The sequence below is a fragment of the Pelecanus crispus genome, chromosome 4, assembly GCF_030463565.1.
Source record: "Pelecanus crispus isolate bPelCri1 chromosome 4, bPelCri1.pri, whole genome shotgun sequence".
In the NCBI taxonomy this organism is placed as follows: Eukaryota; Metazoa; Chordata; class Aves; order Pelecaniformes; family Pelecanidae; genus Pelecanus; species Pelecanus crispus.
The window spans coordinates 35,016,507-35,040,914 of record NC_134646.1 but is presented as its reverse complement, the minus strand read 5'-3'; the positions used below and the strand labels follow the sequence as shown (position 1 = coordinate 35,040,914).

The 24,408-nt window shown below is 37.0% G+C and overlaps 1 protein-coding gene across 1 annotated transcript in view; it reads left to right on the top strand.

Moving 5' to 3' along the window:
• The window catches only part of CCSER1 (coiled-coil serine rich protein 1), a 662,304-nt gene that overhangs the window by 323,952 nt on the left and 313,944 nt on the right, over positions 1–24,408 (top strand). The window contains exon 7 of the mRNA XM_075709669.1: positions 7,599–7,682. Within this exon, the coding sequence (XP_075565784.1) occupies positions 7,599–7,682 (84 nt within the window). The remainder of the gene's footprint in view (positions 1–7,598; positions 7,683–24,408) is intronic.

Below are 24,408 nucleotides of genomic sequence, written 5' to 3'. Positions count from 1 at the left end.
AGCTGCTGCTTGAGTGCTGTGTGGATTCCTCATTACCCAGTTCGAATGAATGATACAGTACAACTAGAAAAGGTGGGTCGCAGGTTTTGCTCAGCGATACGGGGTGGTTTATGTAAGAAAGGAGGTTATATAGACAACGGTTCCCAAGCTTCAAACAGAGATGACAGGAGTTGCGCAGTAACCGTGCAGACATGTAGAACTATGGGAGATGTGGGGAAGATGAATAGGAAATCCTGTCTTGTCTTAGGATAGGGACAGTGATGTTGTTGGACAGCGTGTTTGAAACAAAATTAAGGTTTGGGGGGTTGGGTGTTTTGTTTTGCTTGGTTGGTTTGTTTTCTTTTCATGAATGTGTAATTTATTTAGAGATATCACCAAAGGAGGCGTGGTACTGTGTGTGAATCTGGCTCTGGAAAAGCTATAAGGAGAGAGTAAATGGAGTGGTTATACCAGGAAAAATACATTTATGTGTTTGCTACACATTTCCATTCCTGGCTGCTGTTCACTATTTCTGCAGATTAGATACATCTTGGGCTTCACCTGGTATGATCATTCAGTTTTATGTTTTGCAGTTTATTGATCAAGCTGCACTCCTTTAAACTCCCCGCTTTTTATTATTGCTACTGAAGAGAGCAAAATTCAGCTGAAGAAAAAAAAAAATCCATTAATTTGCTCAATCTGTATTTCACAGTTAACTGACAATTGGATCGCTATGAAGAAAACATTGTTTATTTAGCTCTGTATTCATAAATGTCTGAGGTTAAAGTAGCATAGGCTACACAGTCTTTTTGAGTGTTACCTTCATAGTAAAATATCAATTTAATTCTAGTGTTCAACTGGATGTAGCTGTCCTAAATTGTTCCAGTAAAATATTTATTGAAATATTCTGTGTAATTGAACTTAGAACATGATATAGAATTGCAAAAGGTTTTATGAGGCTTAATCACCCTTGTTTATCATTATAAGAGGAGATCCTGTGCTCCCCAAACTCCATTTGATTTCATGATCAAGAAATGAAATATAGAGCTGTTCCTTTAGATATGTCATTGGAATGCTGTAGTTGCATTGAAAGATGATGTATATAATGCTGTCTGTTTCTGATGTGACCATAGGCTCCAAAGCTGATTCAGGGTTTTATTGATTTGTTTTGTTCCTACTGGAAAGATACCCTGTAGTGAGACTCGGCTTGTGTTGAGTCAAGGTGGCTACGGGAGATCTCTCTGAGTTGCCGTATTATGCTTTAATGGGAATTTCTGAAGCGTGGAATTGCCCTTGCCCTTCTGCTGGGCTTGAGCAACAGCCAGCACAGCAGTGTGACATGAGAAGCAGGCAAGTTAAGTATGACCATTGCCTGCCATCGGCGGCCGCTCTTTGGGAACATTGTCAGGACTCTAGCCAAGACTAACTGGACTGGCACAGCACCAAAGCAACAGATGAGCCAAAGAAGCAAAATCAATGTGCTTTGCACATGTGAAGAATTGCAGCCAGCCTATTAATTTCTCTCTTGGTGTGATTGAAAGGAATTGATATGACATATAAACTGATACTATATGTAGAGCTAGAGTGAACACAGAAAGGGAAAATAAAACACTTGGAAGTCATACCGTGTCATATGGTTTCATGGTGTAAATACATCAGGGGCCCATCTCTCAAAGATAGACCAGTGACTTCGTTTTGACACCTGAAACAAATAATGCAGTCTCAGGTTCTCTGCCACGTGTTAAGATCATTGAGACTGTCATTAAAACAATAATATTACTAACCAATAAAACTAGTCATGACTTGACGAAAAGCCCATTTCTGAAAACACAGTCTGTAATATCCAGAAGTCTACTCACATGAAGAATCTCAAATACGTAGATGCTTTTCCTTTTAATAGAAGTGTGTGTGTCAACATGATACGCCTTAACACAAGTGGGGTCTCAGTTTGTAGATAATGGTGCTTCTCTGCAAATTCCCGGTAAGATCCACAAAAGTACTTGGTGCTTTTCAGATACCAGGTGGTATAGAGTGAACTGTAAAGACATTCATAACCCTGTACATAGTCTAGACTCCTACACTGCTGGCATGAAAATCCAGTACATGTTAAAATAACCTGTGTTTTCTCTGAATGTTTTAGATAGTTATCCAGAAATTTATTAATTTTGCTGTATGAATCTACTGCATAACTGAAAGGAAGCTTCAACCAATATGGCATTTATGTAGCTTTCTGAACCTTATATTCAGTTTTAAATTTCTTAGTTTGGTTTGTTCCAGCATGATATTTTTAAAGAAACTGTATCCTAAGTAATTGCTGATTTTTGCGTTACCCTAAGTTGGTAAACAATCTGCTTAGCATTGGAAATTCAGCACGTTTATCAAAGGAGTTTCATAATATTCTAATTTTATGGTACTGTTTTGGCAGCATATTCTGTTTAGTATCAAAGTAAAATTGCAATAAATTTATCTTCCATAATACTTGGTTAGTTCTGTTTATAGCACTTTGATTACAGTAAGCACAATATGCCTATTTGTTCTGAAGTATGAAGAGGTATTGAGTAAGTTTTCAAAATGGAAATGATTATGCTTTTTGGCCCTTATGCATAACCTGCTGCGGCTATCTTCACACACGCAGTACAATTTGTCATCTTGTGACCTGATCTGATGTGATACAGATTTGCTATTATGTTTAGCATTTTCCCAGATGGCCATAATTAAACTAAAATAGGAAAATACTTGCACTGAGACATAGCAATCACTGTCGTAGACTACAACTGAAAATAAGTAAAAGGATGATAATTTGAAGAAGCACAAAGATGATAATTTGAAGAACATTCTGACCATAAACATGTACAATAATAACAGCAGATCCATAGTGAATATACAGCTAAGTCCTGGACTTTTTTACAATATCAGAGAATATAAGTGAGGAAAATGTGATGGACACTTTGCAGACAGCTGCTTTTGCATTTTTATGAAGTACACCTGGAATTTAGACTACAAGCCTTTTTGCTTACCTGCATTTAATAAAAGTAAGTAGTTTGAAGATGCAGCATTTTATTGACAGAGTATGCTGTGTCTAACAGTTCTTTTTAACAATAAGCTGTTAGTTGACTTCACTTTTTATCAAGTATTTGCAGAGTCTTGGACAAGGCTGTTACAAACATGCTCACTGTAGTGGAGAGCAGAATTCTTATCCTTTTTTTTCATAAGATGATCATGAACAACATTCATAAAAAATGAGAATATCATTATAATATATAATGCTGTATGTACTACATATTACATACAATTTATTAAACTCAAAAAAATGGCCTGAAAACTATAGTGTATAGTGAAGCTTATGAACACATGCATAGAGCATATGATTCAGTTATTTGGAGTGTTGACTAAAATTTTCATAGAATCCATGTTCTTATTGGACTCATAGCCTTGATAAAATATACAGGTATAAATGAATTTTGCAGAATGATAAGGAACCAGAGTGTCCAAGGACATTGATTTAGTAACTAGAAATGGTAAATATTACCTAGCAGAATTTTAAATCTATGGTCATTAATTAATTCTGGTTGGCACTTGAACTCAGCTATACTTCTATGCCAATCTGTTAATTCTCTTACACTCTATAAATATTGTAAGGGCTGCAAAACCATGAGAAAAATTTTGCATACATGATCATAACTAGCATTATGAATAAGCTTATTTTCTAAGCCTAGGAATACACAGGTTAAGTACCTACTGGAACGTGGGGATAGTGAAGAGCCTGAATTGTGCAGCCCCAGAGTATTTGAAGAATATCAAAAAGCCCTACTTTATATGGGGAAAAGTTTCTTCCAGCTTTGTAATTGCAGCGTAGACTCAGAATACACTGGTTGTACGCTCTGCTAAAAGCAGTCCATCCTTTTCAAGTCCCTTCCTCTTTGATGTCTGTTGTTGTGACAATTCCTTAGAAGAGAATTCTGGTTTTCAAGTAGGTTTTTGGTTTTTTTTTCTATAAATCCTTATTAGACTGTGTCTCCTCTTCCTCACTCACCTTTGAAGCTTTTCTCAACAAACTTCTTAGTCTTGCCGTAGCAGCCTCTCACTGTACCACAGTTTCACAGTAGATAATGAAATATTTCAGGCGTCCTAAGGAGTAAAGGTGATCTGTTTCTGAATTCACGCTATCTGATATGCATTGCTGTTTGCCCCTGGACTAATAAATAACCCAGCATTCCACCAGCTTTTCCTGTAGCTTTCAGTGCCCTGCTACTTCTTTGGTATCCTTCGCACAAGCCTTCACTGAAATATTTTGGCTCTTGCACAAGAATGTGATTGTTTTGGTTGGGGTTTTTTTATTATTATTTTATTTTTTTTCTCCTTCTCTTCTTCCCTAGCTTTCAATAGTTACTTTCTGGAAGAACTGTATTCACTGTTTTGGCAACAGATAGTTGGTTCTGTGACTTTTTTTTTTTAATTATTCTGTTAGTACTACGTTCAGACAGATGTATGGGATATTGAAGTTACCCAAGCTTTTCTGCAGTCAACTACTTCTTTCTCTTTTATTCCTGTGTGGCATTTTCTTTCTTCTATTCATGCTCTCAGTTGGTATTATAGAAGAAATGTCCTCAAAACATAATAGAAACAGAAGAAGCACTAAGCATCATTTGTCTTTTCCCTTTTGTCTTGCATTTGCAGAACAAATGATGCCTGTGCAGATACCATGCAGCAAAATGGGATTATAAAATCCTAATTCTACACTGTGTTCAACAAGAAAAAGAACCCTCTGCTGCTTGCAAACCCGGTGTGAATGGAATATAGACTATGTTTATTATTACTTCTTTTACTAAACAATAACATGAAAATGTGGGAGTTGCTAGCATTTCTCTTTTACTAGACATTTTTGGGTAACTCTTGCATACACGTTGATGTTCCTGCACAGCAAGTTGCAGGGAAGATGCTGCCTAAGGACAGTCCTTGCTGAGATGTTTGGGTGCAGATGAAGTCGTCTGTTTGGTGGCAATGACTGTATCGCTTGCGCTCTGCAGTTAAGTTTACCTAACTGCTGCTAGCTTGGGTTAATACTGAAAATTATTTAAGTGAGGAGTGGAAACAATAGGTATTCCTTTCACTAAAGCTGACAAATGCATGAATAGTATGGGTTCAACGTTCATATCACAGTCTCGAGTATCCCAGCGCAGTGAGTCCACCAGAAATTGCAGGATGTGCTTTTACTAAGCTGCAATGGTCTGCATAGGAGCTGATGATGCAGAGTATTGATTTACAAGAATCGTGCCCTACTGGTGCATGTTAATCGGAGTTTCACTGATATGTGGCAAGACAAGGGGAAAATTACCTTAGCCCTAGATATTTTTCTCCAAACTGTGATGACAGTTATAGCCTATATCCTATGAAAAAATTGTTGCACGGAATATAGAAGTTAGGTGCCTGAAGAACTACACTGCACAAGAGAGGTCTGTCCCTTGTGTGGATGAGGAAAATCCAGCTGGGTGCATGACTGCTTTTTGCCAGGAGACGTGCACCATGATTTTTTTTAAGTCTTTGGAAGTTCTGGGATGCAAAACCTTTCTTCAGGCTCTCACTAGTCCAAGGGAGGTCTGCATTGCCTCTTAGACAATACCTAGTGCCAAAGCTCATCTAAAAAATCTTTACTGCTCTAGTTACCATACACTATTAAAGGCTTCGTTGCTGCATTTGCCTTGCATGCTTTTTAAAAGCTATTTTTGTAATAGTCTTGGTTATGGGACATTGTTTTCCTTTTTCCACTGTGTATTGAGCTAACCTCTCTTTTTTTTTTTTTAAGTTAAAAAGGGGAGAATCAGCAGATAGCAACAATGTGAAACCATGCTGACAAAAAGAACTCAGAATAATGTACCTAGAAGTTGATATAGAATAGCTAATGCCACATCATATTTAAAATCATTTTCTTAAATAAAGACCTCACTGATAAAATAATAGTGAAGTTCTTTATACTTTAAAGTATATGTTTTTATAAGCAGATATTTTTGCTAATTAAAATGTTAAATATGTACTAATAACATATTGTGTGCTGAGGGCTGTGTTTTGGGATGTATTAGTATTTTATTTTCAGCTAACATTCCTAAACAGCGATCTGTTAGTAGATAGTAAGAGTGAAATGCTGCTATACCATACATATAGCAAAGAAAAATTTCTGTGAGTTTTTCCCTAAAGGAGGTGGTGCAAATCCCAGCTTTTTTCTAAATTTGACTCTTTCATGAGATCTGTACAGAGTACTGAAGTAGTGTGTAAGCAGGTTCATTATCTGTCTGCCGGAAATGGGATATTTCTTTTTATTGTAGTTGTAAATATTTGTGGTTTTATATGTGAGGAATGTCTTATTTCTTCACATTCTGTTAGAGCAGATGATGAGCAATATAATTACTTTGAAAGGTGATTATTATAACCGAACATTTAACTGAGGAAAATGGACTTCCCACTCTTTACATTTTTGTCTCATATTTGTGAGTTCATTTGGAGTTGCAAACACATTAGTACTGACAGAGTTCAAGTTGAGCACACTGGTTATACCCTTTTGAACCCCTGAGCTCTTCATGGTCTAAATAAAGTCTGCACTTCCATACTTGTTATCATCTGTGAGCTAGAGGCCCAATTTTCTTGTTTTTAAATTAAGGACAAAGTGTTGTGCAAATATCGCTATATTCCCAAAAGTTTTCTTGATGTATGACTTGGTTTTGGGGGGAAAATAATGATACTCCAAACCAGTAAATTTCCCAAACTTTGTAAATGCGTCTCTGTACTAGAAGGGTGTGAAGATACAGTACTAGTTGTACAACCAGCCAGTTGACTGGTTAGTTTGTTGGGTTTTTTTCTTCAACAGTTCAGTCACTTCATTTGAGTTTCTCCTCTTGGATGTTTTTCAGAACAGCACAAAAATATGTGATTGACATTTCATCGCCAAATAACGTGTTTAGACTTACATGAACTCACAAAATTGCCTGGGGACAGCTTGCAGACTGTCTCACGGACCTGGCTTTGGCTGCAGTTTTAGCTATTAAGTTCATCTTCATGCAAGTCAAATTGAGTTATGGTCAATGGTTATATATATAAGCGGTAACTATTTTCTTTCCTCCACCCTATTAATACCAGAATTGTTTCTGTTTTGGCTGATGTGGGACAAAAGACGTATGCGTGGGAAGGATGCTTTACTTGCCCTGTGAATGTTGTGCTTGCTTTTTCATCCTCTCCAAGATCAAGAGCTCCACAGTAATGCTTCTAAATTGATATTTCTCTAATGTTGTTTTGTATGAGTAAAATTACAACATTTTTATAGCCGTTCCTTAACTGAAAAGGAATGACCTGATAGGATCTTCAGTAAAAAAGCTTAAAAGATTCAGAAAAGAATGAAATGGACTTCTGTGCAGGAAGCTATTCACATTTCTCTGTAATGTCTTCGAATGCATTAATTTGTTTATGCAGGAACTTAGAATATGTTATTGAAAATACCACACATGACAAAGGAGAATTGAGTTTCATTACTTGAATGTAATTATCTCACACTATGTGAAACAGCCTTTTCTTGTCAAGAGCAAAGTAAAAGCGTTAAGCCTATTATAACATCTCTTTTGATGCTTTTGTAGGATGGAATAAAAGATGAATGTTCAGTGCTGAAGCTGCAGCTGAAGGAGAGAGATGAACTTATAGCCCAACTTCGTGAGGAGCTGGTAAGCAGGAGAAGCAATTGTTTTTTTTAAGTTCATTTACCCGATAATGTCACTCATCGAGACCAGAAACTAAAGAAATACAATTTCACATCTGCTACAAAATAGCTAGCCTAAGGCTATGTTAATCATTCAGATAAACACTGATAACACTGACTGTAGATTTCTAGGGACTTGTCAGCCTCTGAAGTGGCTACTATCTAGATGCACTGCTAGTAGAAGTTGCTCTTAAAAGATGGTGTTGACAGTTGTCTTGCAGTATCAAAGAGGCAGAGAAGTAGCACAGCACTGTATGCATATGCCAGAAATCTTGAAGGGCCATGCACGTGTCCTGACAAATTGTGAATACTTCTCCCATGAGCTGCTTTTCATATCTACAAGATTGTTCAGTAGAAAATGAAATACTTTTTTCTCTGTAATACATGTCTTTAATTTAAAGGAAGTAATAAATATTCTTATGCTTGCTGAACCTTTCCTTTCCTTCCATATTTTTCCTGAGGTAAGATATGTGATACAGCAATTAAAAAACCTAAACACATGCAAATGCATTTTATTGTCCTATTAAGACTGTACTAACATAATTTTAAAATTCCATTTTTGATGGAACACAATTAAAACATGTATGTCTTCAGTATCCTTAATTAAAGGAGAGGGATTTTTTTGCCTCCTCTCTCACGAACAGAGAATTTAAAGACTCTGCAGAGAAGGCATGTAGGGTCACCACATTCAGGAAGACGTTCAAGCACATATATTGCTTCCAAGGAAGTTTCAGGTGTGCAGGCACCTAAGATTTTGTAAAAGCACCCTTGGGGAGGTGAGGTTGTTTCCTTAATTAGATCTCAATTATCTGATCTAGCTCAGGGCCTTTTTGTGCCTTTCTGTCTCATACCTGGTGGCTAGCTCAGAACTTAGACAGAATCAATTCAGGTCCATCCATTACTGTATCTTCTATATGCTAACCAAAACCACTAGTATATTTTTACACCAGCACAAATAGCTAAGTTGCATGGGAAAGAAGTAATTCTGCTCAAGGATGAAAGATTCCTTTGCTCTATTAACATCTGCCAAATAAATACAAGTCATCAATATTCTTTGTTTTGTATTTGGCTACATTAAGAAATGATGTAGTATGTAATTATTATCTAAAATTAAATGACAAAATGGGACACAGGGAACATCAAGCTTCTGCACAGTCCTGGAGCATTAATTTTATATCAGTCTAGTTCAGAACATATGCTATTTAACTGGTCGGCAATTTTGTCATTGTAAAATTCTCCTGTATTGATACAGTGAGCTGTAGCTCATTTGCTGTTAACTGTTGTCAAGTTCATCTGCATATATGTCAGTTGCAGAAAAAAGTCCCACAGGGAATTTAGTTCTTGTATCTCATAATAGACAGAAATTACATCTTCCTAGGGTCATGAAAAAAGGATTTCCATATGAGTGAAAGTAAGTACCATGGATTTAATCCATGATTAACTAACTTCAGTTTTGATACTCTAGGAGTTGTAAAAGAGAGTACAGGTGGGAGTCTGGAGACCACATTTAGTCATCTGAAATTAAGCTTTGAAAGGACTCAGTATATCTCATTTACTTCTATTGAACTAAATAAAGCCAGATTAGGAGATGAATATCACAGAAGCTGGACTTAAGGTTATGAACCCTACTAAAAAAAAAGAAGTAGTGGGTGCCCACAGGATTGGAAAAAAGGATTGCTGTGCTTGAGGTGTGTAATGGCCATCAGTGTATCTTTTAATCTCTATTGTATATTGTCCTGCAGTAATATTTATCGGTAAAAAGTTGGGGGTTTTGTGTTTGTTTAAGGGTGTGGTGGTGTAAGAGCTGCCAGGATTTCTAGAGCACCTAGAATTAAAGCAATAGGCTAGTAAAAGAGCTCAGTAGAAAGCGCACTTAGAACTTGTGCCAGAATTTTTGACAGTCTTCTGGAAACAAAGTGACTGTATTGCTTTGCCGGCATCCATGGGATCGCTAAACTAAAGTCTGTTTATCGAAGGACCTCAGCAATGGAACAAAGGAAGCACCCACTCAGCTTAGGCTTCTCTGAAGTTAGGCAGCTATGGAGCAGCTCTTTTCAACCACAGTTTTGATCTTAAGCATCTAAAAAGCCCCAATATACTTAGAGTGAGCCCCTGTTGTTTCCGTCATGCCTGTAACGAGCCTGTATGAGGCTGAGGATGCAACTTGAAGTTGTCTGAAGAGCAGCAGGGCTCCAATCCCTCTGGCCACCACCTCTTGCACTGCACATCCAGTGTCCTCTTCATGGAGGTGCCCTGGGCCCTGACACTACAGTGCTGCTAAATGTTGAGGCACATCAAAAGATACACCCAGGGTTCCCACTCTCTGGTTTGCTCTGGGGCTTTTTGCAGGGTCCCAGGCCCTCGGGGGAAGGCCCTGCCACAGCTTCACTTGCTATCCTGCCAGCTAAGGAAGCCACTCCAGGTGCCAGGTGGTTGTTGCAATCCCTTTTTTTGTGTTTCTCTGCCTTCCCAACAGGAGCTTCATGTGGATTGCTCCTTATTGCTGAGGTGCTTTAAGGAGCTGCATGCAGTGGACTGTTCAGGGAAAGCAAGCTCTCTTGGTATTTTTTAGAGCTGTTAAAAATGAAGTAAATTTGAAATCATCACTAGAAAATGCTGATAATGTTTTCTTCACTTACATAAAGTCAGTCAAAAATTGATGCAAAACACACTCTTGATATTCTGCAAATCCTATGGTCATTTACATGTTTGTAAGACTAAATATTAGGAAAGTGAATGTTTACAAAAGATAAGTAGAACGGTAATTTTTGGCTAATGAAAGTGTACGTCTTTTCACTTAACTACAATATATTGCAGACATAGCACTTAATGGATAACTACCATTTTTATTCTTGAATCTTAGGGCAACCCATGTTCAGAACACTGTCATTCTGAATATGGAAATTCAGCAGTTCTAAATACAACCTGCCTGTCTTAAAATCTTGGCATCATGATGTTAATTCAGAGATAGCACTTTAACATAAAAATCAGTTTGAGTGGGAGTCAGTTTTGTACTTCTTGAGGTGTATATGAAAGTGTACTTCCGTTGTGGTTTTCTGTTAAGCTGGATGCTTGCATGTAGATTTAAAACACTTGGTTAATTAGTGAACTTCAGGTAAATTTTGGCTCTTCAGGGCCTTTTGTTTCTTTCTTTTCTCTAGTTTTTCTAGAGTTTTCTAGTAGTTTTCCTTTCCACCCTTTGATCTTTTTAATTTTCAAATACTTTAAAAAAAGTATTTCTCCTGCATTTGAGCGCTTTATGAAGGAGACCTTTTAACAGAGCTGAGGGTGGAAAACATTGATGGAGTGTGAGCTGACTTGCTGTAAGCTGATGAAGCTGCAGAGCACCTGCAACAGTTCTCTCTCCTAATTGCTATCTAGCTCTTGAAGGGAGAAAAGGGTAAATCTTTGAGGAATGAGTATAGCGGTTAGAGATATTCAGCTACAAGACCAGGTACAAAAGATAAAATGCAAGGAGCCCTCACCTATCTCTGAGCAAACACAGAAGAACTTGGAAAAGTAGTTCCTTGCCAATTTTTTTGGTTTGTTCTCTTTTTAATGATAACTTTGGATTGACTCCCTTGGTCACCAGAAGTGTATCTGTCATCTTTGGAGGAATAAATGTAGGTAGACAAAGCAGTGGAATCAATTCCTCTATTCTCTCATTATCTCCTGAAAAATACCTGTTTCAGGAATTGGATGAGAGTTTGGCTTCCAAGATGTCAGGCATCCGAAACTGCTCTAAAGTTCTTTGGCAATGGTGAACCTGAGCAGAAACTTAAAATTTGGGTTCAAAGCATTGCTTTCTCTCAGTGCTGTACTCGTTCATGAAAATACCCTCTTACACAGAAAACCAAAGAAATTAAGTGAGTCCATTCTGCAGGGTTTGGTAAAAGCAGTCATTCACTTGCTCTTGTTCTCTTTTTTCCCCCCTAAAATAAAAGAAAATAAAAAGAAAATAAATGAAAATCTCAGTTTTCATTGGCCACAGAAAAATGTTTGAAACCTCAGCTGTCTCCTACCAAGCTCTACCCTGAAACTGCATCTATGTGTACCTTTTACAAATCAATCTTTTTTCCACTACAGTGTGAGCACTTAGGATGACTTTAAGCTGGAAATATTTTCATGGTATAGTGGCAAAAATAACAGAGTGCTGCTTGCAGTAACATTTATTCTACTGCTGTCATTGATACAGCAGCATTAACACTGAAAAATGAGCATTAACAACATCATCCTTTCAACCTTGATGTCCCTGTGTAACTTGAGTCATGTGTGTTGTCCCATCAAAATGAAAAATGTAGTGAGGCGGTTTGGGTGGATTCTGAGTGGAACTGGAGGCAAAATTAGGTCAGGAAATGAATCCCCCTTACAGTCCAGCTGTTGGAGGCATTTTTCTGCTGTGGACGTGGCTCTTTATCAAATGTTAGACTTTTTACATTTATGGAATAGCTAGGTACAGTGCTAGCTAAGTGAGCTTTACCTCAAGCTGTAGAAATTAATGCTTTAAGACTAGATATTCTAGAATCAGCTCAACAAAACTTATTTGCTCTTTTTTTTGTTTTATCTTTGCGAATTGTAAGCAAGTTCTCCTGCCTTGTCCAAAACCTATGTTAAATTATTGGAGGGGGTGGGAAGACGGGTTTGTGGTGTTTGGTGTGGGGGGGTGGTTCTTGGTTTTGGGTTTTGGTTGGGGTTTTTTGTTGGGTGGTTCCACTGCGTCCCCCCCCCCCCCCCCCAACATTGTGTATTCCTTGAGGGCAGAATGATAGCAAGCTTAGCTCTTTCCTGTAGGTTGATTTCAGTAATGGGCAATTAGCCAATTGCTGCAGTTTTGAAGTATTGTGAAGATGAGTACTTGTTATCCAGCTTTTGAAGTGTAACAGAAAGCCTGAGATGCACTTGAATACTGCTGATGAACTGTTTATGAAAGACACTCAGGTTAAGTATAAAAAAAACTCAAAATGTAGTTAAGCCAATATAGTTGCCTTGAATTGTACAGTCCTAGCATCACAACGTGCTTTGACAGGCTAAGAGTAAGATTTGGAAAAATAAATTCATGAACTCACGGTGAATACCATCTTTTTTTAATTGTTAGGAGAAAGAAATTTTGATTAGTCCACTCTTTTAAAAATTTTAAAGTCACCCTTGAAACTTTAAAGAAACGAGGTAATTCCTATTTGAAAAGAATAATAGTCCTTATTAAAAAAAAAAAGTCTAGATTAATTTCTACACTGATTACCCACTTGCTCTACGTTCTGCTGGTTTGTAGTATTATTTTGTTGGCTCTTTTATGAGAGGATATTGCAGACCCATGGATGGTTTACATAAGAACAGGCAGTTGTAAGTACTTTCAAATCCTCTTTCTTCCTCATATTTAGGAAACATTAGGAGCAGAAAAGAAATAGATTAGGTGTACTTAAACATTATTAAAGTGTCAGGCTTTTTACAGGAGAATTAATTGCATGTGTTCCAGAAAAGGCTTATCTGAGTTGTAATTACTCTCTGAATCAGTTCCATGCGACAGACATGGAGTGTGAAAGTGTCAATATCCTATGACACACAATGGGGATTAGGCTCTGGTTCCTTGTCTATGCCAGTCCCTTGATGAGAAGCTGCCAGTCAGATAGGATCTTTAATATTCCTTGGCACTTGTGGAGGTGATTCTGCATATGAGTTTAAGTCCCTATCACAAACTATTGTCGTATTGTAGTGTTTGGCACAGATAAACGATTATGTCATTGGCGTAGAGTAGTGTCTTCCTGGTCTTGCTGAGATTCTGCTCTTGAGTATTTTGTGAAAATAACATTGCAGAAATGAACAAGTCTGAAATACAAAATTTGTCCAAAGTCTCCCTTGAGATACAGTGCTGAGGCTTACATTCCTTTAACAACAACGCACTGCATATGCTTGTCTTTGGCAGCAGTGTCACTTGTAGACTGCTGGCTTTGTGAGATGTGTAGCATTTTACCGACAGCTCTTTCAGTACAAGCAGGCAAATATGATCTTGCCTTACTCCAAAATCTCAGAGAACTTCAGTTTTTGGTTTATGTGAAAGACAGAAAGTAGGTCTCAGTGTCACCATTCCTTTTTTTACTTTATTTTTTTTAACCAATTTGAATTAAACAATTTTAACTCTAATGAAGATATAAAGATACCCAACTACAGATCAGTTGTAGGACAAATGGAAACGGCAGTGTCTTGGAGGTGGGGTGGGAAGGAAGACTTTGTATGTTGCGGTTCATCGGCTTTGTAGACGTTATATACTTTTGACTGACACGTATTTTTAGAGATTCAAATTTGTCCTTAAATGAATGATGGTAGATTATGGTATATTTCCTATATAGCAGCATATAGTGTAGCATTTGTTTTATACCATGTCTGTGCCAAGGTCAAACTTGAGGGTTAACCCATGTCCTTGGAGCTCTGTGGAGCTAAGCTGCTATGCCTTGCCGGAGGGCCTGACTGAAGCACTCCTCACCTAAGACTTGCAAAGGGAGTTTTCATGGTGCAAAACAGGATTTGTGCTGAGGCTTGCTGGGTAATTGAGGTAAAGGAAAACCTATGTTGTGCTGTAAGTGCTAGGAATAAAGGATATGAAGAAAGCAGCAAAGACCCAGTGTGTTTTTTGTATAGTTTTGATTGCTCAAAATCCTGTATTTTTTTTAAATTCAGTTTGTGTTTTTCGTATATACATACACACATGCACACACACACACATAGAGATATATATCCACAGAAATATGTTTATATGTAGATACACAGAAAGAAACACGCATTCACACACATGCACACTGTTTCTCTTATTCAGTATGCTTCTTGGGAGTTACTTTCCACTCAAGAATTGCTAACTTCTTTATGATAAAGAAGGTTATAAAAGGAGATCTGGCTAAAAATATGGAAATTTACTGTTGCTTGACACTCTTGATATTGGATAAATTTTCAAAGAAGTACTTAAGGATTTGGCTTGCATGAAAATGACTGCTGTCAGTATCATCTAGCCACATGCTACTGTGTTATGTGTGTTGATAAGAGGAAAAAGAAAAGTAATGTTGCTTAAAAACAAATACACATATGCTGGAAAGCTTGTTTTGCTTCTTAAGATCAACAGTTTAATTTGTATGACTTCACAGCTTCAGTATGTTGCTAAAGGCATCTGTGTGACATTTTTGCTGCAGTCATCTGATGCGGATGAGTTTCAGATTAATAAATTCTTTATCCTCAGCTCTGCACAGCAACATTTAATGAATCAGCTGGTACTGTTGTTTCTTCCAATAATTAATTTCCGGGTTGGGGAAATATTTTTGCTTTTGAAGATGTGGGGATGTATGTCTGTGCAATTCACTAGGGTTCTAATATAAGAATAATGTTTTGTTGTTGTGTCTTCCCCCCCAGTTACAATTTAGGGTCTTGTCCAGTTTTCTTTGCCATACCTGGGCATGATTCACAGAAAAGTCTGTGCATACATGCTGGTATAGTAAACATCACAAATGAAAAATCATCTGTATTTTAATAGCAAAATATCATCTTTGTTTACATTGTTGTTTCCTTACAGAACTTCACTACAGTGTTATGTGGTTTTCATCCTCATTTTTTTTATAATTTTGCTGAATATTTTTTCCTTCACTCACAGTATATTCCAGCATTTAAAGACATTAAATATTTTTGTCCATAAATGAGACATTTTAGAAAGAAAAATAGTAAACATTTATATGTAAATACTTTGATGTAAGGACTGGAAAACTCTTCTTAAGATACTGAAAGGCTGAACTCCAATCTCTGTCCTTTCATAAATAAATAATCTAACAATAAATTAGCTGTATTAAAGTATTTGTTAGATCTTACTAATATTGCTTCACAGAAGCTGACTCCATAGATTCTCTCCAAGTTTTGTATGGGGTTTCTTGTCATTTTCTTGTTACTTAATTTCAGTTTGTGTGTAAGGAAAAAACCTTATTTGAGGTACAAGAGATTTAAGAGTTTTCATTTAACCTCTGTTTCAAAGACTGAGCACTTTCTCACTGAAGATACTTTTTTATGCTATGGCATCATGAATATTACATGGTTCAAAGGCTGCTCAGACAGTTCCTCACATGCTCTGCTTTCTCTGAGACAGTCTTCAGTGATTTTAAGTTGTGTTAGAGCTAGGACGTGTATGTGGAGTTCTATTGTAACTTTCATGGAAGGTACTGCTGTATAATCAGTTTGTCTGTGTGAAGTCTTAGTTCTGAGTTTGGGAATGTATTTCTGTTATGTCCTTTTTCGGCAGTGATTTTAGGTTGATTTAGTCTAGAGGCCAGGAAGTGGATGGAGTGGAGAGATCAAGACGAGAAATTTTCCCATGCTTGAGAAGTGAATTTAATGGAATAAAGTGTTATTGATCTTCTGGATTTGAGTAGCTAATCAACATCTTGGATGTCCTGTATTATTTTTGCTATGATGGGAGAGAAGGATGCTGATTCTAGATAGATAGCTACTGGAAGTGGTGCCATTTATTTCAGAGAATTTCTATAAAATCCTATTTTTTTAAGCATAGTAGAAATCTGACAGCAAGAAGTAGGTTCTGGTCACAGTGCCAAGCCTCCTTTTTCCATCCAGCTCTTTAATGTTCCACTTCGGGTCTTTCTTGTGCTGTTTTGAGTTCCTGCATTTTTCTTTGTCTTTTGAAATATTATTCCCGCTTACTTTCTATAGAAACCACGCACAGTGTTCATTCCTTTTAATGTCCTGTGCATGTTTTATCTGTTGTTTGAGAAGTTTGACTTGATGCCTGATTCTGATTTTTGGGTGGAGGCTGCTATTATTTTCAAGCTCAGTCATTCAGATTGATGTTCAGCTGTAATACCTTTGACTCTTGATGAGATTTCACCAGTATCCCAATATAACAAGAAGGGGATGGATTCTGTGGCAGAGCTTTCATAAATGACCTGCTTATTACCTGGCATTTAAACTGAGGGTTTGGTGAGATAGGCAGTGGTCTATACAAATGCTTCATCGCCCTTCAGGAAGGAGGGAGATGACTAAAGCGCTGTAATGCATTCATGCTGAGTGGTAGTCAAAAGTGTGATGTGGGATATCATTGATAAAGTGTGTTCCAAGACAATATGCAAAAGCCTGACGAGTGTCCTAGCAGAAAGCTAGCATGCAAATTTCTACTTTCATTGGTAAATTCTTTCAAAAAAAGTTGTTCGAGTAATCTCCTTTTGTATTTTGGCTCCTTTGATAGTTTAACTGGATGAGCTTTTTATATACTCTTTTGTATCATGATTTAGAAGAAGATAAAAAGGTAATATATGGTCATTGTCAGCAAATCAAATAAAAAACCAATGATCTTACTGACTTTTAGCCATATATTACATTTAAATTACAAGGAGAAGACAATAGCTATCAGTTAATAGTAAATTAACTTAATCTCACACATTATAGATTTGGTTTGTCTGGGGTATTCGATGCTGAATATTTTTTCATTAGGCTGCTCTGTATAGCTAGCAAAATTAAAGCAATAAACTGTTTCTTACTATTCTTTGTTGAGTTCAGAATATAGAGTGAAAATATATCTTTTCGGGTTTGGTTGGTTTTTTTCAGAGCTACTGTTTATGCATTATTCAGTATGTTTGAAATGTACTTAACATATTTTGGAGTTTTCTAGTAATAATGCAAGACATTTATCTTACATTTCCCAATTTGACTTCCAGATGATACTGTTTTTCTCAAAGGGAGCTCTCATGATTTACCAGAAGAGTAATAGAGTTTGCAGGCTGTAGTATTTATCAGAATTCACCGATTATCAACATGAGACTCTATAAAACCAGACTTTCTCACAATGTGATATTTGTGTTCCAGCTTACAAATGAGGGTTTCGCCAAACAACGCTAGTTGGGCAATAAGATGCCATATTATTATGGTTTTGGAAAGAACAAGTGGAGCTATTGTAGTATGGTGATGAGAAGGAAGAAAAACTATCTTTATGTAAACTTGCTTCAGTGTGTGTGCTTGTGGAGGAGTTCAGGTTAATAGGCTGGAAAAATAAAAAGTGGTGCAATTAAAAGATGATCTAAAGCAGCAGGAGAGCTCATTTTATTTTTCAGCTGAACTGCCTATTTATCATATTACTTTCAAGAGCAGGGTGATAGATTCTGAAGGGAAGGATGGTATAGAGAGGACTGAGAATTTTGAAATTGTCACTAGACCTACCTTTTAATACTGCTGCAAACATAGGTGTGCTCAGCCTGTAGAACTTGCTGTGCAAATGATCATTCCTCACTTGGCTAGTGTGAATAAGGAAGCTTAGATCAGTTTCTGGAATCTTGTGGAATTTATTTTGTTGCATCTTGTTTAATTTATGGAAATGGAATTTGGTTCTTAAGGGACAAAGATGGTTTGGGTTTTTTTTCCTCCCTCCAGTGCAGAACCACTGGGATGATGTGGTTCATCAGCTCTTTTCTCTCTACCCTCTCTATCCCTTCTTCCTACTAGAGAAGTTTAAGACATCTCTAGTACTATTTGATCTTTATTTGTCAAATCAGTGTTAGTAACCTATGTCTGTTTCCCTTAATTTTTAAACCTAAAATTCATGGACCATTCTGCTTAGCCAGCAAAATTTAAGAAGTATCCAGGCAGAGAGCTTTTTTCACATACGTTGTTATTACCAAAATCTGTTTTTCTGCAGAATCATGTAAGCACATTGGAGAGGGTGGAGAAAGAGTGCTAGTTCTTAACCAATAAGGCAACAATTAACTGGGAAGTGCAAAATACACGTATCCTGTAGGGAATCAGGAAGCTGCATGTTGCATGCACATCCAGTTGTCTGTCTGTGTAGAAAGGAAGAACCCTAAAAGAGTGGCAAAGCCAAGGCTACGTCTTTAATATTTCCTAGAATCAGTAGTGAAACATGTCTGCAGAACAGGGGGTTGTATAATTTTTTTCTTAATTCCATTTCAGCTTTGTTTTTCCTTTTTTTATTAATTTTGTTAATTTATTTTCATTATTTATGAGTTATTAAAACCTGCCATATACATGAAGTCCCTAATAGGGAGTTTAATGAAACAGGGAGACTGGTCTGATAAGGAATACATAAAATTCAGCACGAAAAGTAGTAGATACAGCAAAGGCCTAGCAGTGACCAAGTTGCCAGAGAGCTGTTGATACAGGCAGTCAATTCAATTGCAGTTCTGCCTATGAATAGTGCTGAACTCCAAACACTTTAAATTTGGGCTATTCCATGTTTTCCCATGCACTATGTGCTCAATTACTGTGTTCAGTTAAACCTGAATCCCTATCCAAAGCCTACTGAGATAAAAAAATAACATAAAATAAAAACCAACCATTGCGCTGTAAGACCAGTTGTAGAACGTAATAAGTAGAAACATAAGGTAACTTACTAGCTCTTGCATCTTCCAGCAGGCTTATATAGCAAATTCTGAAGTCCAAGTCATCTGATGTTAATTTTTTTTTTTTACCTCTCTGTCATACCACTATTTATTGGAACACTGTACCATATAGTTACTAATGTTCTGTATGTGTTAGCATAAAGGCTGGAAATAGTGTTTCAAAAATGTACCAAAAAACCATATGCAAATAAAAACTGTGTGTAGCCTACCAGGCAAGCTTTAGTAACAACTACTAGAACAAAAGCAGGTAACTTAAAATGATGGGTAATTTAGGTGCGAAGGACCTCTGGTGCTCTAGTCCTACTTCCTGGCTCTAAGCAGGGTTCACTTCAAAGTTAGACCAGGTTGTTCAGGGCCTTTTCTAGCCATGTGTTGAAATTCTCCCATGACAGAAACTCTGCAGCCCCCTTGTCTAACCAGTCCTGTGAAGAATTTTTTTTTTCCCTTGTGTCCAGTAGGAGTTTCTCTCATTGCAACATGTGCTGCTGCTCTTTGTTTTTCTCTGTGCCCATCTGGGAAGGATCTGGCTGCTGCTTCTCCATACCCTGTTCGATAGTGGAAGAGAGCAAACAGATCCCCCTTTAGCCTTCCCTTCTCCAGACTAAGCACACCCAGATCCCTTAGCTTCTCCTTGTGTGTCATTTCATCCACCATCTTAGTGGCCTGCACTCTCTCCGGTTTGCATCCACCTCTCATACTGGGGCCCACAAAACCATGCGTGTTATTTTTGGATGCAGCCTCCACAGCACTGATTCGAGGAGAAAAAACAGTTTGATCCATTTGCTGGATGTGTCCTTGGCATTGTTGCCCAAGGTGCTGTTAAGCTTCTGGTCTTAGAGTCTGAGCATAAATCGTATTATTATTCAATATCATAACCAAATTCCATCATAATCAAATTATTAGTTACATTATTGTATTTCAAGGAGTGTTGGCTAATTGAAACCATGATCCTTCTCTTGTGTGGGTGTTATCCAAAAATGTAGCTAGTTATCAGACTCCTCGCATGTCTTCTAGTGATATCAGATGTCAAACTACTATTTACTTACTATGTAAGAAACTGTAAAATACGGAATCAGGCCAGGATAGCGAATTGAGACCATGTGTGATGTATTGCTGAATAATGTTTTCCTATTAGTGGATAAGGTGCATCTGCATTGGTTTTTTACTTGGAAAAGATGCCTGAAATCCAGGTTAATGTTTAACTGTGAGACTGAGGCATTAACATCTCTCAGAAATGATCATCATAAACAACACCTTTTCTGCCAGATGCCATAGTGTTTCCTTCTCTAAATAGATTCATGTACTTAAATATAAATGAAACAAACACAGAAAAAGGAAGACTCAAGACAGGCCTGTATTCTCTTATACATATTACTTTGCCTGTGGAAAGGGTTAAAAGTACAATGTATTATAACTGTTAGATATACTGTTAAGTAAAACAGAATAAAACTCTGTCTGCTGTCAGAGTCTGTTTGGAAATATAAATAAGCCCTAACAGTACAGGGCTTATTCTTTCATGCAAATAAGCTCAATATTAATATCAGCTTTAAAAAAACACCTTATGAAATGATCAATGGCAAGGCAGAGAAAATTTAAGTAAAGAGAGATTAAATAATGAGAAAGGAGTTCTGCTTCAAGCAAGCATACATGAGTTGTATTGATTTGGTATTTGTGTAAATTTTAATTACAATTGTATTTTTAGCTATCCAGAGGCCTTTGGGAAGGGATAAGTATAGATTAAAAAATCAACCTGTTTATCACAAGCACCAAATAGCGTGTCTTAATTTTGTTTTCTTACATCTTTTCCTATACTGCTTTATTAATATTGACTGAGCCCTGGACTGGGAATTATTACCCGATGTGAAAGAGTCAAGTCCAGCCTGTTTGTTCATTTAATCTTTCATCAGGTTGCTTAGGCTGTACAAAGGGTGGATATTAATGACAAATGGTGATTTGGTGGTACAGATGCATGCACAGTAGGAGCAGGATTTGTCTCGTTTTACATAAGTTAGTAATCATGTAATAGATAGTAAGGGCTCTGACTCACTGTGGGTTTGAGCTAGACTTGATTTGATGACTTACAGGTGAAATACTTTGGTGTTTCTGCTGTCTAGTATTCTTCCTTTTAAAATGTGAGAAACTTATCCATGGAGAAGCTTTTGGGTTGTGGTGTGGGGCTTTTTTGGTTGGGTCTGTTCCCTGTCCCCGCCACCTTCTTTCTGTTTCTTAAGTGTTAAAAGGCTGGTGAGCATCAATTTGAGTTCTCTTAAGCAAGAGCTTGAACAGCAAGTTTGAGTAATTCAAGTGAACTCCAGTTTGAGGGTAAGCATTGTAACTGAGTATCGCAACAAGACACTTTAATCTCTACACGGACACTGGCCTTTGGGATCATCACACAAAGATGTAGTAGAAGGTGTCTTACAGAAGTGAGAACCCAGCATTGCCTCTGTTTAATTGAATCTTCAGGTATGCCTGAGTAACTATGGTATGCAATGTTGAAATGGGATATATCTTCAAGGAAATAGGACACATTTTTAAGAATAAGACTTTGAAGAAAATTAATGTGTGGAAAAATGTTTTTCATGTCAAGGACATGTAACAGTATAAAACTAAAGTAGAAGAAATAATTAAAAAAGTAATCAGGAAGAAGGGGAGGACTGTGTAACTGATTACAGCTCAGAATTTCAGCACTACATGGGACCATGTAACTCATGAGCAGCAGGCTCAACTTGCCCCGTGGTGCACCAACTAGACGTTTCTGTGCTTTGTCACAGTGAAACGAGGATACAATTACTTCCTAATTACTCCTTCTTCAAATAAGACACCGAAGGCTTATGGGATTCCTTTTCAGAACAGACTTATTCTCACTTTCTTTTTCCACAGCTTTGACCAATACAATTTGTAAAATTTGTAGGCTGTTGTTGACATTGCTTTTATTTTTACCATTTTATTCAGTATGCATAGATAGGCATGCATGCACTGCTCAAAAAAAAATTTTTTTAATGGTTATGTCTTGCTGTTATAATTTTTGTGATCGCTATCATCCATTTGCACAGAATGCTTTGTAGTTTAATCATTTTTTGACTTGGCACAGTATTATTAACAGAAAGGACATCTCATGCTAATAGAGTCGATCAACACAAAGAATTTTGTTTAGAAAGGTAAGGAATTTATTCACCTCCCTGGAGAGTTGCTGGCCAGGTAGCTACTAGGACACAGGAAGAGGCTTTTATGTGAGGTAACTTTTGGAATGCTTTTTGGGCTTTTATGTATTCTTACACTAGTGTGCACTAAAAGTGTCAACATAAAATGTTAATAAGAGTTTGCTCATTTAGTTTGCTGAACATCTCTTCATAACAGCATTATACCATATGTCTAACTTATGGAACAGCATCTTTAAAGGGGTCTTAAGGGCCTCACGTTTACACATTTCACGAGTTTAGCTCTGTGAATGCCTTAGCGTTTCTCGATCACCTTGCTTGGTAATTACTTCAGGCTGTAGAATTAGAAATGCTCATTGGTGAAGAATGTTAAAGAAGTGTCAAACCCAGTTACTTAACATTTCATTATGATTTTCACTTTTTTCATAGAGCTCTATTTATCATTAGCATCCCTCTTTGTGTTTCATGGCGCTAGAATCCTTGTACTTGTATACACTGATGTGAGTAAATAAAACAGAATAATATTCCGGAGCCCCATAATGTTGTTAGTCTCCCACTAGGCACTTGGTGAAGTGAAGTAGTTCCTGAATTGTACTGTAAATAATGCTATACTTCTCAGAAGGCATGGGAGTAGAATTTTGTATTTATGACTAATTAATGCAATTGACAGTGATCATGTACAAGGAGACATCTTTCACAGCTCATCTGTTTTTATGCGAAAATAAGTGAAAATGACTATCCTTCCTTTTTCTGTGAAATGTTGGCTGCTTTGGTTTTTCATATGTAATTATCATGAGAGAATTGTATGGACAGGCTTATGCATGGTTCTTTGCTGTTCAAAAAAAAAAATAACGTTTAACAAATCCAGTTGTCAGCTGTACCATTGGACTTGATTCCCTATTGTGTCTGCTTTGAACTTAAATGCAGTATGGAAAACAAGTTGATAGCATCCCATTCATGTCTTGGGGTCAGAGCCATGTAATCTCTTATTCCATTGTACGACTTGAAGTAATAATGCAGTCTTATTCTCATTTCTTTATGCTAGTCCCAGAGTAGCTGTTTTCTGTTTCTCGCACAAGGTTGGGAAGCACCTTAAATCGTGCCATGAAAGCTCTCATGTGTAGGCTTCATTCCTGGCAACCGTCGTTGGTTGCATTAATGCCCACATGTATTGTTTAGCAGAGGCAAGAAGTCTTTAAAAAAAAAAAGGCAAATAAACAAAACAAAAAAGATTTCTATGTGAGAGCTTTTCTACCACAATAATAATTAAGCCATTTTATAATGTAAAAAAAAGAAGTAATTTTTTGTGACTTACCACTTTTTGTCTGTAAACCTTCAGTGTGAAATGATAAGAGGAAAGAAAGCTCTAATTTCGCTCATGATGATTTATCTGTCAATAAGGGCTAGGTCTTTAGCAGGCATGCATAAACATAGCTACTTGATGTGCTGATGAGCTGTGCTGATTTACAGCAAGTCCTGTCATTGTATGCCTAGAGGGGAAAAGTGTAAGTATCCATTTTGTAGGAGAATAATAGAATGCTTCATTTACTTAATAACATGCTTTTGATGGACAGGTATATTAATGTAATACCTCACATGTAAAGATTGTTGGCAACTTACTTTGTCATTCATTAGATCAGTTTGTGTCTTTTGATTTAAAGATGATTTGTGTACTGCATTGGAAATAGAAGAGTGCAAAAAAGGCCAGTGTTAATTAAGTTGCATGTCTCCCTTTGTGATTAATGGGGTGACCTCCTTAACCAAATAACCAAAAGAACAAGGTGTTATTTTCAACATCAGGCTGGAAATGAAGAAAGGAAAAGGTTGACGATGCCATATGCTATCTGACATGCACAACCCCTGCCTTATCTGTATAGAAAATTGAACGCTAATCTTCCTGAAGTAAAATAGCAACAGTGTGTCTCAGACTTCATGTGGTAAAAATGAAGAAAATGAGAATAATTTTGAAGGTTTAGTGATTCTTTTTGTTTTCTGAGACTTTTTTGGTTTATGGTAGCTGAAGTACACAATAGCAGCTATAGGAGTGCAATCTCAAAATCAACCAGAATGGCAGATGGCCTTTAGGGAAGATTTGAAAAAATTGTGCTTGAATGCTAGAGAAAATTTCTCTCCTATTCACAAG